This window comes from Ovis canadensis, chromosome 14, assembly GCF_042477335.2.
Source record: "Ovis canadensis isolate MfBH-ARS-UI-01 breed Bighorn chromosome 14, ARS-UI_OviCan_v2, whole genome shotgun sequence".
NCBI classification, from domain to species: Eukaryota; Metazoa; Chordata; class Mammalia; order Artiodactyla; family Bovidae; genus Ovis; species Ovis canadensis.
Genome location: NC_091258.1, coordinates 49,518,411 through 49,535,508, shown reverse-complemented (window position 1 = coordinate 49,535,508; position 17,098 = coordinate 49,518,411). Strand labels below are relative to the sequence as shown.

General features: G+C 42.7%; 1 protein-coding gene across 2 annotated transcripts in view; it reads right to left on the bottom strand.

Moving 5' to 3' along the window:
- Positions 1-17,098, bottom strand: part of UTP4 (UTP4 small subunit processome component) — a 30,148-nt gene that overhangs the window by 9,839 nt on the left and 3,211 nt on the right. For both annotated transcript variants that reach the window (XM_069550172.1, XM_069550173.1), the window contains exons 3-10: positions 15,837-16,028; positions 14,840-14,924; positions 13,298-13,387; positions 8,249-8,460; positions 3,324-3,495; positions 3,122-3,213; positions 1,078-1,174; positions 240-304 (exon numbers count right to left, since the gene is read on the bottom strand). In XM_069550172.1, the coding sequence (XP_069406273.1) occupies positions 240-304; positions 1,078-1,174; positions 3,122-3,213; positions 3,324-3,495; positions 8,249-8,460; positions 13,298-13,387; positions 14,840-14,924; positions 15,837-16,028 (1,005 nt within the window). The remainder of the gene's footprint in view (positions 1-239; positions 305-1,077; positions 1,175-3,121; positions 3,214-3,323; positions 3,496-8,248; positions 8,461-13,297; positions 13,388-14,839; positions 14,925-15,836; positions 16,029-17,098) is intronic.

Below are 17,098 nucleotides of genomic sequence, written 5' to 3'. Positions count from 1 at the left end.
ATGCATGTTATCTTCATAATACCAAAATAAGAAAAACCAATTTCTTGCATTAATTCATCTAATAAATTCTGAATGCCTGACTTATAATCACAGGAAACCCAATCCTCTTGATATGGTACTTCATTCAAATAATTTTACATTTTACAGTTTAGGATATCAGCTAAGGACCCCCACCCAAATTTAGAACAGGAAATATGTTCTGGATTTCAGAGTCTAAACACCCAGTTCAACTTCCTTACCTTTGTCTTGAGGTGAAGTAAATGATCTGCATTTTTAGAGAGTGGAAGGGTATCCCCATTCTTTCCTGGAACAAGAAACATCTCTGATATTTTTCTTCTCAAAGGAAGGCTATACAAATGTTTTTTTTTTTTTTTTTCATTTAAAAAGTCATTCCTGGGTAGAATGGAATCTCTACCACTGGGAAATCAGAAACATGTCTGACAGAATGAGCTTAGAGTTTTCTGGGGGTATGTATACGAACAGGAGAACAGTGAGCACTTTCTTAGCCTCTCCGTGGGGGCCCTGAATATGGCCATGGCGCTTCTTTTCTGAAGCTGCTTCCCACAGCCAGGCATGCAGGTAGATGGAAGTGAAGTTTGTGTGGCCTCAACTTCAACTTCTTTTGTTCATCGTGGAACCTAAAGCCAAAGCCTCTACTATAAAACAACAGCACCCACACATATGTGTCATACCTAAGGCCATGAGGCTCTCACCCTGCTAAGATCTGCACGAACTTCTTTTTCATGAAGGCTTGAACCATGACGGTCTGTCATTTTTCAACAGCCTGTTCTGATCCCGGTCCAGCCAGGGCAAACTATTCCACGCCCCTTGCCTCCCCTATGCCCTGCAGCGCACTGTACAGGACTGTAAACTTTCCAGAGGTGATTCGGTGTGCAGCTAATGATTTTCACACTCTGAGGAACTCCCCTGCTCTATCTAGTGGATAGGAAACCGTAAGGATGTCAAACAGACAGCAAAAGAATCGACTTCCATTTTTCCACAAGCAGAATTTCAACTGCAATTTCTGGCTTCTCTCTCCGAGTTTTCTTGTTGTGAAAAGACCTTCTCCCAGCTTACCTGTTGCAACTGTGGATCCCAGTCGCCAGAGTTCCAAGTGATGAGCAAACTGGAAGAGGAGAAGCTGCTTCTTTTTTGCACAGGAAACAAGCCGTCGCTGTACCCATCCAGGAATCAAAAAGACAGAAACAAGCTGGGGTCATCTAGCGCAGCAACACCTCAGAACACTTTTACTGTTGAAATCCACTGACTTGACAAGTATTTCCTAAGTACTACCATACACCAGGCAGTCATAAGATCTAAAAACACAGTGGTAAATGCAAACCTAGCTACTGGGACTTCCCTGTTAGTCTAGTAGTTAAGAATCCACTTTTCAACATAGGGGATGTGGGTTTGATCCCTGGTCAAGGAACTAAGATCCCACATGCCAGGGGGCAACTACTGAGCCCGTGTACTCTACAGCCTGTGTGCTGAAACAGGGGACTCCCATGAGCCCCAACAAGGATCCAGCGCAACCAAATGAACAAACGTAAACCTAGCTACTGCTCTCAAGCTTACAGTTTAAAGGACTGACATAAAATTAAACAGGCAATTACACTAAAGGTGCACAGAATTTTAACACGGCTAAGTACACTATAGGAGAAGGCAATGGCACCCCACTCCAGTACTCTTGCCTGGAAAATCCCATGGACAGAGGAGCCTGGAAGGCTGCAATCCATGGGGTCGCTGAGGGTCGGACACAACTGAGCGACTTCACTTTCACTTTTCACTTTCATGCATTGGAGAAGGAAATGGCAACCCACTCCAGTGTTCTTGCCTGGAGAATCCCAGGGACGGGGAAGCCTGGTGGGCTGCCGTCTGTGGGGTCGCACAGAGTTGGACACGACTGAAGCGACTTAGCAGCAACAGCAGCAAGCACAATATGTGATGAATAAAAGTAGAAAGGATATTTAGTTTAACCCCAGGCAGTAAGGGACTTCCCTGGTGGCTCAGAGGGTAAGGCGTCTGCCTACAATGTGGGAGTCCTGGGTTCGATCCCTGGATCAGGAAGATCCCCTGGAGAAGGAAATGGCAACCCATTCCAGTACTCTTGCCTGGAAAATCCCATGGACTGAGAAGCCTGGCAGGCTACAGTCCATGGGGTTGCAAAGAGTCGGACATGACTGAGCAACTTCACTTTCACTTTCAAGGCAGTAAAGACAGGAGCCCAGACCAGGTTCACTGGTAAAGATCACTCAGTAAGAAAGCAGGTCAGGACGTTCTAGGCAAATACATGGCTCAGGAAACATCTCAAAGATAAGAGAGCATTGTGGGGAGTAAAGAGAAGCCCTTCAGAACAGCCAGACTGGGTAGGGGTGGGGGTGGAGGTGCTCTAAGAGTGTAAGAGTAGAGGGGAGGGAAGAAGCTCTCTTCTCCATATCGAGACAGGTGTCATGAGCCATGCTAAGGAAGCAGGTCTTTATACTGAAGGCAACGAGGGCCAACCAAAGGCACTTAAGCATGGAGCAATGAATAAAGTTGCCTTCTGAACAAATCATGTGGAGAATAAGCTAGAATGACACAAACTATAAAAGGAGATCATTAACAAGCTATTGTTAAAAAATCCAGATGAGAAAAGACACGGATCCAAACTAGGATCATGGCAGTGTAGACAAAGAAAAATGGCCAGATTCGAGAAGATGAGGAAACAGACTCGGTAAGGTTTACTGGCTGAATGGAACGTAGAAGCAGATAGTGGGCAGAAGAGTTTCTAGCCTAGAAAGATGATGAATTTACCTAGAAAAGAACACTGGAAGCCTGGATTTTTCTGCTCCCATCCAGGATAATAAACAGCCCAGCCTCAAAAACAAACAAAATCTCCATAAACCACACCAAACTGGAAAAAGGAGTGATTTCCCCAGAAGCTGAACTAGGAATGCTGCCCTAAATCTCTTGACCCCTGTAAATATCTTTGCCAGAGGCTTGCCTGAGAAACAGACGGAAGAAAGAAGAAGGCAGGTAACTACAGAAGCCCTCCAGATTTGCCCAAGAGTGAGTGGTGCTGTCTTGTGTGACAAATGGATGGGGAGGTGAGGAGGCGGTGGGGTTAGACGATGATACTCACGTGGGGAAAAGTGATTTTTCGGAGAGCAGCATCGTAATTCTTTACTTCCACTTTCTCCATCAGAGGACGAATAACTAAGTGGGTGTCGGTGCCTGCAGTGAAAAGCAGAGGGGAAAAAGCATCAGAATTAGAAAAAGCTCCATATGAACATAACTGGAGATGGGCAGAGTTAAGAAGCAGCCAGGCGGAGAGCAAAACCCACCTCCAGATATCAGTGCGGTGGGGCTGTGAGCCACGGCTCGCACGTCGTGGGTGTGATGCTGAAATGGCTTCGTCCGCACCCACTGCTTCTCGCTGCTACTGGAAGTCACAGAGACCAGCTGAAAATGGAACACTGTCCCCTCGGCTGTACCCACCACGAAACTGTCTTCTTGCTGAGAAAGGAAATCATCAGGGAGGTACATTTGAGCAAAACAAGGCCCAGTGTTAAAATATTCCCCGAGGTTTTCTACCTGGAAAGCTTATGGGGGAAAATGCCCAGAATTGGGGAGAGGAGGTTGCAGGGGTCTTTTTTCCTCCAGAAGCTAACAACTCCATGAATAGGTCACAAGGCGCCCTCTGCTGACAAAATAAACAGGAAGTACTTTAAACTTATGAATGTTTTCATACAATGCAAACTAGACCTCAACAGAATAGCAATAATATTGGGCAAAAGAGGAGGGGCCTCAAAAGAGGCAGCCAGAAGACAGAAGTTCATAAAACCCTAAAATTCACTGTTCTTTTTAGAGGAGCAAGGGCAGCCTGAGGAGGGGAAGTGGCCTGATCAATATCACAAACATGCAGGCTCCCTGGCTCCCCAGTTTAAGGCTCCTTCTGGTCAGTGTGTTGAGCACAGGGATTTCTGTTAGTTTTAAAAGGTCTTGCTGTGTCTACAACTACTTTTTAAAATTTCTCTAAAATCATTTTCATTGTAACTTTTTTATTTTTTGCACATAATTCTGAATAAGAAGAAAACAAAACAGGATACCTGATAGGGTAGTGAGAAAAAAATCAGGAACCTAGATCAGTAGTTAAACCAGTCAAATAGTGTAAAGAGTGGGTGAACTGATCAAGAAGTTAGATGTCTGAACACGTGAGAATGGAGCTACCGTCAACTACACACTGTGCTAGGAACTTTAAGCCATACCATCTCTAATCTTTCAACAGCTTGAACGTTAAGTATCATTTGCCCTACTGGGAGCAACTGTAAAGGACTGAAATGAGCATAGCAAGTCCTTGTCAAGGGAGCCCTTTGATTGTTCAAGAGCTATTTCACAATTCTACAAATTGTGAAAAGCTGAGAGTGATGCAAAAGATTCTCCTGCATAGAGATGCAAAGGGATTCTGCTTAGTAGAATGCAGTAGATGACTGCCCTGTGGACACTGAGTTTGCAACAAAATCATAAAACATTTCACCTTCCTGATGGCCTGACATAACTGTGTTCTCTGATTTCTCCCTTTGAACTGCTTGTGACATCTTACTGGCTCCCTCATTAATTAATGAGGTACAGAAAATCTTGGACATATGTCTATTTCATGTTTGTATGAATCATGATTTTACCTTTTTTTCCCCCTGCCTAATCATCATTTAATAGGCCTCTACCCTGATAAGGAAACTGCAATTTCAAGAGTTTACCTGCTTGTCCATTTACAGACTTGACAAAGCTACATGCTCTCTGCTGCTAAAGCCTTTGCTCTGGGCACAGGCCTCTCTCCTTTACCTCCTCTGAGGCTACAGTTTGAAAGGCATCAGTTCAGTTCAGTTCAGTCGCTCAGTCATGTCCGACTCTTTGCGACCCCATGAATCGCAGCACGTCAGGCCTCCCTGTCCATCACCAACTCCCGGAGTTCACTCAAACTCAACGTCCATTGAGTTGGTGATGCCATCCAGCCATCTCATCCTCTGTCGTCCCCTTCTCCTCCTGCCCCCAATCCCTCCCAGCATCAGAGTCTTTTCCAATGAGTCAACTCTTCGCATGAGGTGGCCAAAGTACTGGAGTTTCAGCTTTAGCATCATCCCTTCCAAAGAAATCCCAGGGCTGATCTCCTTCAGAATGGACTGGTTGGATCTCCCTGCAGTCCAAGGGACTCTCAAGAGTCTTCTCCAACACCACAGTTCAAAAGCATCCATTCTTCGGCGCTCAGCCTTCTTCACTGTCCAACTCTCACATCCATACATGACCACAGGAAAAACCATAGCCTTGACTGCTGCTGCTGCTGCCGCTAAGTCACTTCAGTCATGTCCGACTCTGTGTGACCCCATAGACGGCAGCCCACGAGGCTCCCCCGTCCCTGGGATTCTCCAGGCAAGAACACTGGAGTGGGTTGCCATTTCCTTCTCCAATGCATGAAAGTGAATAGTGTAAGTCGCTCAGTCGTGTCCGACTCTTAGCGACCCCATGGACTGCGGCCCACCAGGCTCCTCCGTCCATGGGATTTTCCAGGCAAGAGTGCTGGAGTGGGGTGCCATTGCCTTCTCCAATAGCCTTGACTAGACGGACCTTAGTCAGCAAAGTAATGTCTCTGCTTTTCAATATGCTATCTAGGTTGGTCATAACTTTTCTTCCAAGGAGTAAGTGAAGGCATCAGCCCAGAGCAAAAGGTAAAATACTGAGCTGCTTAGGAACACACGTGCTCTTTGCCTCTACCTCCACTAAACAGATCAAGTGGCCATGTGCTCAAAGTCCCACCTACAGAGAAGAACTGGGAAGGCAAGTTTCTCATTCCACAATCTCTTTCCTTGAGGTCGAATTATAAAAGCACTGAGAAGGAAACAAAAGCTCTCTTGGGGGCTTCCCTGGTGGTCCTGGTTAAGAATCTGCCTGCCAATGCAGGGGACATGGGTTCCCTGCATCCCTGGTGGCAGAACGAAGTCCATGGGCCACAACTAGAGAAGCTCAAATACCACAACTACTGAGCCCATGCTCCACAACAAAAGAAGCTTGCTCACTGTAATGTGAGAGGCCCTTGTGCCACAACTAGAGAAAGCCCATGCTCTGCAATGAAAAGCAGTGCAGCCAAAATAAAAGTTAAACTAAAAAAAAAAACAATTTTTTTTAAAGGGCTTTCTTGGAGTGCAGCAGGAACCACGCAAGGGAAAAGCTGACTTGGAAGAGGTGTGTATGTGATTGTGGACACACACAAGGCCTCCAAGTATCAAAGGACTGGGTGTTTGCCAAAATTCACTCTTTAATCAGTGAAAAACCATTAAAAAAGAAACCTAAAAATAACCATCTGTTCTGGCAAGAGAGTGTGGAGAAAAGCCTTGAAATTAGGATTGGTTTTAAAAGAGATGTAAAAATGGTAATAGCACACTCACTGTGCCAGACACTGTACCTAGCACTTCACAAGTGCAACCCATTGAATCTTTCCTCAGACAGCTATGAGGCATGTGTTATGGACATTCCTGTTTTCACAGGGGAAGAAACTGAGGCGTAGAAAGCAGCAACCTGCCCAAGGAAGATACGGAACTATATTAAGTGGCACAACTGGGATTCAAACCGAAGTCTGCCCAGTTCCAGAGTTTGCGATAAGCACTTCTGAGGACTGGAATTTGTATCACTGCATTTTTTTCAGTTCAAAAAAAAAAAAAGTACCACAATCCCTTGATTCTCAGGCACACACTTTCCCACATTTTAACATCTCTGAAATAAAAATCTTATATCTGTCAATCTTTGTATGTGTGACATCTTCAGATAAAGAACGAACATCAGAACTTCTGGAAGAGCTGTCAAAAGCCTAAAAGAAAGCTTTGTGGCCACAGTGGGGCGTCTTCTGCGAACACTGTGGACGGCAGAGAGGCACGTCTGGGAACCACGGACCCTGAGAACTGAGTCCAGGCGATGCAGAGTCCAGCTGAACGTGAAAAAGCTCTAGGAATACCCCAATTGCTTTATTTCACACACTTCCCATTTTAAGAATGCGTAAGAGTAATATGACAAAAATTTATGTTGAAGTCTCAAGCAGCTTTTCAATAAGAAAACATAAATTCTACATTTAAAAAAGCATTGTAGTCAAAATGGCCATCATCAAAAAAAAATCTACAAACATTAAATGCTGGATAGGATGTGGTGAAAAGGGAAACCTCTGGCACTGTTAGTGGGAATGTAAATTGATACAGACCCTATGGAGAACAGTATGGAGATTCCTTAAAAAACCAGGAATAAAACTACCACATGACCTAACAATCATACTACTGGGCATATACCCTAAGAAAATCATAATTCAAAAAAACACATGTACCCCAGTGTTCATCGCAGCACTATTTACAACAGCCAGGACATGGAAGCAACCTAGATGTCCATCCATAGATGAATGGATAAAGTTGTGGTACATAGATACAAGGAGTATTACTCAGCCATAAAAAGGAACGAATTTGAGTCAGTTCTAGTGAGGTGAATGAACCTAGAGTCTGTAACAGAGCGAAGTAAGTCAGAAAAACAAACATTGTAATATAAACGCATATATATGGAATCTAAAAAACGGTACTGATTAACCTATTTGCAGGGCAGGAACAGAGATGCAGACAGAGAGAAAAGACGTGTAGACACAGTGCGGGAAGGGGACGGTGGGACAAATAGAGAGAGCAGCGCTGAAACATATGCATATGTAAGATAGCGAGGGGGAAGCTTGCTATGTAACACAGGGAGTGCAAATCTGTGACAGCCTAGAGGGGTGGGAAGGGGGGAGGTGGAAGGGAGTTTCAAAAGGGAGGGAATATATGGATACTAATGGCTGATTCATGTTGTGGTACGGCAGAAACCAAGGCAACATAGTAAATCAATTATCCTCCAATTAAAAATTTTAAAAAGCATTGTATCAGTTTATATTGTAAAAGCTTATATGTTTATAAAATACAAATTTTACATTAAAAAAACCCCGCTCTGTCAAAAGGTGGGTTAACCGGGGATGAGGGGAGTCTGAAAAAAACCTCTCAGCTAACTAACTTTTTAGGGGCTATTCTCTAACTGCTGGAGAATAAGAGTTCTGGCAAATTCTGTGCGTTTTGAGACACACTGTCCTAAGCTCATCTTCCTCCATTAAAACACTTAGGATTAGGGAACCGTGTTGATGGCACATCCCTGACACAGCCTTCTCCCCTCCCTGCCCAGGGTGTACAGGAACTGCTCCAACAGGGGCTATACTCACAGCGGATACGGCAATGGACTGCACGTCAGCATTCGAGACCAGATGGTTCTTCACGAGGGTCCCAGTAGCTGAGTCCCAGATCTGCACCTTCCCAGCAGAGTCCACACTTATGACAGTGCCATCTGACAGGAAGGCCACACCCCAAATGATGCACTTCCGCTTGGACACGCCCATGTACTGCCTATCCACCAGCATCTTACCAATAGCGCTTCCTGGTGAAAAAAGCAAAGCCCACGTTTGAACAGCACTCATTTCTCCTTAGTCTTGAAAAGCTGCCTGTGTTGGCATCTGGTAAGTTCAGCTGCTTGAGCCCAGACCACAGAGAGCCAGTAAACAGTGGTTATGGTGAACTCAAGTATGGAACACCAAAATGTTATCTGGAGAAGGAGGGTGGGGCGGGGGCATGCTGACAGAAGACATTTGTGGTGAGGAGGTGAGATGGAAAGAGACGTTTGGTACTTCACTTAAACATGGCCAGCTCTGCATACATATGCTACTCTGCTCTTTTCCAAATCTCCATGAGAATGGGACAGAAGACAACAGTATCAAAATTTGGGGATTGGAAAGCAGACACAGAGTAGTAACTGACTTAGTAGAACCTGAAAACTAAGTCCCAAATTAGCAGTAGAAAGAGCCAAAAAACCACCTGATTTCTACCTCGGAAGACCCAGCAACTGGTGACTCTAGACACACTGGAAATAGAGGTGAAAGTGGGGTTAAAAGGAGGGACTGGTTGGAAAAAAGTTTAAGAAACCTGAGATGCTAAAGGCAAAGGAGAAAAGGAAAGATATATCCATCTGAATGCAGAGTTCCAAAGAATAGCAAGGAGAGAAAGAAAACTTTCCTCAGTGATCAATGCAAAGAAATAGAGGAAAACAACAGAATGTGAAAGTCTAGCGATCTCTTCAAGAAAATTAGAGATACCAAGGGAACATTTCAGGCAAAGATGAGCATAATAAACGACAGAAATGGTAAGGACCTAACAGAAGCAGAAAATAAGAGGTGGTAAGAATACACAGAACTGTACAAAAAAGAGCTTCATGACCCAGATAATTACGATGGTGTGATCACTCACCTAGAGCCAGACATCCTGGAATGCGAAGTCAAGTGGGCCTTAGGAAACATCACTATGAACAAGGCTAGTGGAGGTGATGGAATTCCAGTGGAGCTATTTCAAATTCTAAAACATAATGCTGTGAAAGTGCTGCAATCAATATGCCAGCAAATTTGGAAAACTCAGCAGTGGCCACAGGACTGGAAAAGGTCAGTTTTCATTCCAATCCTAGAGAAGGGCAATGCCAAAGAATGTTCAAACTACTGCACAATTGCACTCATCTCACACGCTAGTAAAGTAATGCTCAAAATTGTCCAAGCCAGGCTTTAATAGTACATAAACCGTGAACTTCCAAATGTTCAGGCTAGATTTAGACGAGCCAGAGGAACCAGAGATCAAGTTGCCAACATCCGTTGGATCATCGAAAAAGCAAGAGAGTTCCAGAAAAACATCTGCTTCTGCTTTATTGACTACGCCAAAGCCTTTGACTGTGTGGATCACAAGAAACTGTGGAAAATTCTGAAAGAGATGGGAATACCAGACCAGCTTACCTGCCTCCTGAGAAATCTGTATGCAGGTCAAGAAGCAACACTTAGAACTGGACATGGAACAGACTGGTTCCAAATAGGAAAAGGAGTACGTCAAGGCTGTGTACTGTCACCCTGCTTATTTAACTTATATGCAGAGTACATCATGCAAAATGCCAGGCTGGATAAAGCACAAGCTGGAAACAAGATTGCCAGGAGAAATATTAATAACCTCAGATATGAAGATGACACCACCCTTATGGCAGAAAGTGAAGAAGAACTGAAGAGCCTCTTGATGAAAGTATAAGAGGAGAGTGAAGAAACTGGCTTAAAATTCAACATTTGGAAAATTAAGATCATGGCATCCGGTCCCATCACTCCATGGCAAATAGATGGGGAAAGAATGGAAACAGTGGCTGACTTTATTTTTCTGGGCTCCAAAATCACTGCAGATGGTGACTGCAGCCATGAAATTAAAAGATGCTTACTCCTTGGAAGAAAAGTTATGACCAACCTAGACAGCATATTCAAAAGCAGAGACATTACTTTGCCAACAAAGATACATCTAGTCAAAGCTATGGTTTTTCCAGTAGTCATGTATGGATGTGAGAGTTGGACTATAAAGAAAGCTGAGCGCTAAAGAATTGATGCTTTTGAACTGTGGTATTGGAGAAGACGCTTGAGAGTCCCTTGGACGGCAAGGAGATCCAACCAGTCCATCCTAAAGGAAATCAATCCTGAATATTCACTGGAAGGACTAATGCTGAAGCTGAAACTCTAATACTTTGGCCACCTGATGTGAAGAACTCACTCACTAGAAAAGACCCTCATTCTGGGAAAGATGGAAGGCAGGAGGAGAAGGGGACAACAGAGGATGAGATGGTTGGATGGCATCTCCGACTCAATGGACATGAGTTTGAGTAAGCTTGGGAGTTGGTAATGGACAGGGAAGCCTGGCGTGCTACAGTCCATGGGGTTGCAAAGAGTCGGACACGGCTGAGTGACTGAACTGATATGATATCCCTCGGGTCCTGCCTCACAGCTAAGAAGCCAGGCAACTCCCCAAATTCCACTTCTCAGAGGAGACCAGAAACTTATTCTCTGAAGAGGGGTATCAGTGCAACTGAGGGTGGGAGCGGTATATGGAGCATAGATTAAGTGAAAACTTGTCTCTCAACATTAAGAACACCAGTTTTCTTAGAATGCTGATGGCCCTGCTTGTTATCACCCCACAGGAGAACAAAAAACACTTCTGGGAAATATGACTTGTACACGACAAAAGACCTAAACAGCCTGTCTTTAGAGCTTCCCCATACTGACAGTCAAGCCAGACCATTCCTCAGTGAAGTTTAGATGCAATAAACTTGTCTGGTGATGAAAGGAACCCCTAGACACTGGAGGACAGCCTTAGTATGGAAGGCAGAGGCCCAAGAGAGGGGCAGAGAAAAATAAGTAACGGTCAGAGAAGAGAATAGTCTTGGAGAAGAGTTAGTACTATATAATGCAAGAGTTCATACTATATAATGAAATAAAAAGAGAACGCTATAAAAAAGAACATTCAGGAAACAAAGAAGAAGCCTAGAAACAAACAGCAGAAAGGAAAATCTCAAGAAAAGGACTAAGATAAAGATGACAAACTCTCTCAGGAAGCAGAGTAAAAAGTTAGAGATCAAAAGTAACAGGGAAAAGAAAGAAAGAAAATAAATGAGAAAAGCCAACATTCAAATGATAAAATTCTAGAAAAAAATGGAGAGCAACTCATTTAGAAAATGATTATAAGAATTTTCCTCAGAAATGGAAAACATGGGTTTTTGGATTGAAGGAACCTATCAAGTTGTCCAATATAATTGATATTAACAGATCCACACAACAAAGAATTATTAAATTCAGAACAGTAAAGATAAAAGGAAGATCTTAAAAACTCCCAGGAAAAACAAACCATAAAAACCTACACAAAGGATCTACTCCCAAAAAGGCATCAGATTTCATAACAACACTAGAAGCTGAACAGCAGAGCCATGGCTTCAACCTTCTAAGGAAAAATAATTTTCAACTTAGAATTCTTTCTCATAAAAACCCTTTCTCAGGATCCACCAAACAAAGTGATAAACTAGGAAAGTGCATGACATGGCCACGGGGAACTCCACGTGAGAGACAAGCAAAGGGAATTCCCGGAATGGTTGAAAAACCAGAATTCAAGATCTCAGAGTTGTGCAGCAGGCCCAGAAACTGGCTCCACTCGACTGAGGCAGGGCAGAAGGCTCTGGGAGAGAATCCTTCAAGGAGATGAAAGCAGTAGAAAGAAAACCAGAAGTGGGGATTACCTAGTGGTCCGTGGTTAGTGGCGGTCTGGTGCTTTCCCTGCAGGGGTCCAGGTTCAATCCCTGGCCAGGGAACTAAGATCCTGCAAGCCGTGCAGAGTACCCCACCCCACCCAAAATGAGAAAGAAAACCAGATGTAGCTGAACCTACCTTACACAACTAGAAGAATGTAGAGATGAATTACTGATATATGTATCAATCACACACAGGAGAGAGAGAGACAGACACACAATATTAACGAAAAGAATACAGGGTACTTTCCAATTAAAAATAAAATTAAAAAAAAAAACCATACAGGGAAGGAAAAGACATTTACTCTGCAAGTAGTACCTATATAGTCTGAGATTAAAAACATCAACTGCTAATCTGAACAAAATTGCAAAATAACCGTACTGGGAGGATCAAGAAGAAATATGGGTACATGTGGCAAAGTGCAAAGAAAGAGGGTTAATAGAGTGGAAGTCAATAAATAAGGGGCTAAAACTGAGAAAATACAACACAGTATTTTAAGCATACTATGTATAGCACAGAGACAAATACCAAAAGAAACATCTAAGAGTTGCAGGTTATTGCCTTTGAGGAGCAGGAAAAGGGATTCAAGCCTTAAGGAATTCTTTGACTATATGCATATGACTGATAACAATAAAAAACTTGCTTAAGCAGTACAGAGGAAGAAAAAGGCGACATCCCTGTCCTGTATATCCTCTCATCTTAGAGGGGAGTACAGCCAGCCACCTAACAGGCTGAAGTCAGTCTCATCACTGAAGAAATCCATCAGCCAATCCTCCAGGCCAAGAGCAGAGGAAATACGTTACTGTGTTACCAAGAACTTAGGTTCCTCAAAGACAGACACTTTCTTTTATGAAGAACTGGTATATATAAATAGGTATCTACTGATTATTTATAGTAAGTGGCTTACTGGTTGAAGGCAAATTTTAGTGTGAATTCTTATGATGAAAAATACTGTATTTAATTGAAGAATCAAGGTTCTCCTAAAAGCAGCAGTAGGAATCTAAGAAAGATATGAAATTCACAGTGACAACTCAGAAGGTTGGTAAAAGCACAAGGACACAGCTTTTGGAAACAGAGAAATGTGAATTTGACAAACAAGACCCACATCCCAAATGAGCTGAGAAAAACAGTCACCTGATTTGGAGTCAAACACGCTAATATAGTCTATGGAGCCAGCCGCAACGTGAGTACCAGCAGGATGCCAGCTGAGACTCAGGATTCGACCTGGGGAGTTTTACAACCAAAGAGAAAGTGACATACACATACATATACAGCAAACGGTAACTGAGTTCTCTTTCCACAGTGATCTACAGGACTAGCGTTCTATAGTCTTAGCGCTCACCTGCTGCATTTTTGTGAAGAACTGTTTTGTAACAGGTGAGGAACAACTTTTTCCTGGGACTCACATGACATATTTGATGCTTGCTTTTAATAATGGATAAATGGTTGATAGGATTGTAAACAAGCACAACCTTCTGAGGGTGACCAGGCAGTAACCAAACAAAATTTAAACGTGCCTATCTGTCACAGCAATTGCACTGTCAATTTCACCACAGAGAAATATTACTAGAGTGCCCAAGTGAAGAAAAGAATGTTCGTTACAGCACTGGCTTGAGTAGTAAAAATATATATATATATTAATAATAGTATCTATCAGTAGGAGTGTGATCAAACAAATTATGGAACACCATAAAATGGAATGCCACTCACATGGGCACAACTCAACTCACACAGAAAGATGTCTGTGATATAGCAAATGAAAAAAAAAAAAAAGCTGAAAAGCAAGTGCAAGCACTCCTGGAAATGTATCCGTCCGTTCGAAGATACAACAAGGTCTAGATTCATTTTAAAATGTTGCCTACAGACTGAGGTGAGCCACTTATTCTTTTCTTTCACCCTTAGCCAAACGTGTGAAATTTTTAACAACACTGTGTCACCTTTGTAATTAAAAAAAAAGAACACCTGCAAGATATTAAAAACAAACATACAGGGATTTGATGAACAGAGAATAAATATTACTATTGGACATAGAGAACATCTCAGACAGCACTCTCCAGAAGAGGAGTCAGCATACTGCAACCCAAAGGCCAACCTGGGGTGAGCTGTCGTTAATGAAGTTTTAGGCGAGAACAACCATGACCATTTGTTTAAGCATTATCTAGGACTACTTTGCTGAAGCCTACAATATTAGCTGGTGTCTTTACAGAAACAGGTTGCCAATCTCTGATCTGGAAGTCAGTGTCAGTAGGTGCAGCTGGAACAGGGACAACTGGCTATAAAATTCCCACATTCAACTTGAATGTACTAGCAGGACTGAGAACCACAGCTCCTATCTAACAGCAAAGTCCTAGTTTTGAGACTTTATGCACATTCATCAAAACTTCACTAAAGTGAGTGAGAACTAACAAATTGATTCACATAGAAACACTTGCTTTCCTATTTTGGATTGCCAGTTTTCTCTATTATTACTTAACCAGGTAGTCATAGCTACGTTATGTTACACAGTAAAGAGAACCTGAGCTAAGGACAGCATCTAGCATATACCCTGCATCGCAGAAAGTTGGCACACAGATAAAATATTCTCTGAACCCATAGGAAAGTATCCCATCTCCAGTGGCACAGAAACAAAACTTCCTGTTAACACTACTCACTGCCCTGATGACAAATAACCCTTACTTTTCTGACGATCAAAATTTCTTTCAAACTGGATTTTGTCTGGAGTGATCTGAAATAATTTCACAGATCCATCTTCACAGCCAACCTATCATGGAAAAGGGGGTGGAAAACAAAGAAAGCATTTTAGAGAACCAAATATACACATTTAAAATATATACATTTCTTCCCTCAAGCTAACACTTGCTCTGAAAGAGGAAAAATAGTTTGTGAGAGGAAAAAAGTACTGGTATCAAGAAATTTGGTTCCTGGCAGCCATCACATCCCAACCAGAAAGCAGGCCAATGAGTGGCCTAATTCCTGCACAGGACATGGAGGAGAAATAGGATTTCACGGCATGTCTGTGCTAGATACGACGGCCTGAATTAAACACCCGTTAACTGTGTCACCTTCATGGAGATATGTCAAGATACTGTAAAATAGTACCAAAAAAAAAATCAGTAACTCATTACAGAAAATTAATGGTAAGAATGCGCGGGGAGGAGGGAAATCTTAAGTCTGTGCTCAAAAAATTTTTGAGAAACATGGTTCTACAAGTGGACTTGTAAAAAGACCTATCAGAACTCTTAATATACTAACGTGTGTTGTGAATCTACGGAAGGACTTAACACGTGGTAATTCTGAAGCAAAATGTATCACAAAACACAAAGCGCAGCCAAACAAAAGACAGTGTCTGTATCTCCCAATTCCAAAGGACACAGTTTGGGAGACGCTGAACCAAACTGAAACCTCTGGTGTCATTAATGAACAAACAAGATCCAAAGCAGAAGCAGAAAGGGTGCAAAAGGACAAGGGATTTTTACATCTCCAGTAATAACCCCAATCGTGTATCTCCTATTGGAATCCAGGTACAATTGATTGCTTGGTTGCTGGAATTCGGCTCAGACTGGAATTGCGACTGGCCACAACATAACTTTACCTTCCTATGAACACAGGGAAGCAAGTGTAAATGGGCGCAAGAGGAAATCTCGGTTTGGATGACCAATAGTTGCGTACTGACCAAAAGTTGAGAGCCACTGGGGCTGGCGGCCATGCTCCAGATGGGCCCTCCAAAGGCATCCACAGCATACTTGATGGTCAATGCCTGTAAATCATACTCGATAATTTCTCCATTGAGTCCAGCACTAAACAGTCGCTGTCCTTTCGCCCAGCACAGAGCTTCTGTGGCCCGAGACTCATGACCTGGGAAAAACTACAGAAACACAATAACTTCTCAACCCACCGTGAATTCACCAGCTGCCAGCACTGAGTGATCACAGGTAAACGGGGAAAATTAAAATGCCCCTCTAGAAATAACTTAGTGTGGAATTTCACACTATCTGAAGATCATGATACTGATATTTTCATTTTTTTAGGCTCACATTTTAGTTATACGGTTGGTTTTGTTTCTTTTTCTAGGACTAGTTCTGCAAAATGTTTTCAGACAATAAAGTCTGCAAGTAATTGTATTTGATGTCATCTGATTTTTAAAGGTCATTGTAGTGATCTTGATCGATGCTTTCAAAGGTGTATATGTGTCAAAAGTTATCAATATGTATACTTTGAAAACATGTTGCTTACTGTGGGCCAATTTCACCAATAAATGTTGTCTAAAAAATGAAAATAAAAGAAATGAATGCAGCTCACTCCAGCTTTTCATTCAAGTCTCAGATTTCTAAGTGTTTTCTTCTTGCTCAAAAAGCATTCATACAATCAAGGAATTTTATTCTTATAGCTGCTTGCCACCAAAGGGAATGAAAGTGAAAGTGAAGTTGCTCAGTCCTGCCTGACTCTTCATGACCCCCTAGACTGCAGCCTACCAGGCTCCTCCGTCCATGGGATTTTCAAGGCAAGAGTACTGGAGTGGGTTGCCATTGCCTTCTCCGGGAGAGATACAATTTTTCCTAGCTGAACTTGAAAAAGCAGAGCATCTGTAAATGGTCTGCCCAAATTGCCAAAGTCAATGACACAAATTGAAGATAACTCTCCTTACTACTAGTCCCTACTCTTCACTCTCATGATCTGACAGTGATCACCCAAGCTAATCAATCTTGAATAGCCAGGAAGGGAACAAGGAAACAAAGTGGAAGACTAGACTGAATTAATTGTTCAAGAAAAAAGAAAACCGATGGGAGTGGAAAATAAGATGTACTAGGTAAAGACCCGTTGAACATGTATTAACTCAGTGATGCCTTTGTATTAAGCACTTGCTAAATGCTGGGAATACAGCCATATCACTGACAAGATCCCTTTTTCATAAAATTGGAAGTTCAGGAGGGAAGA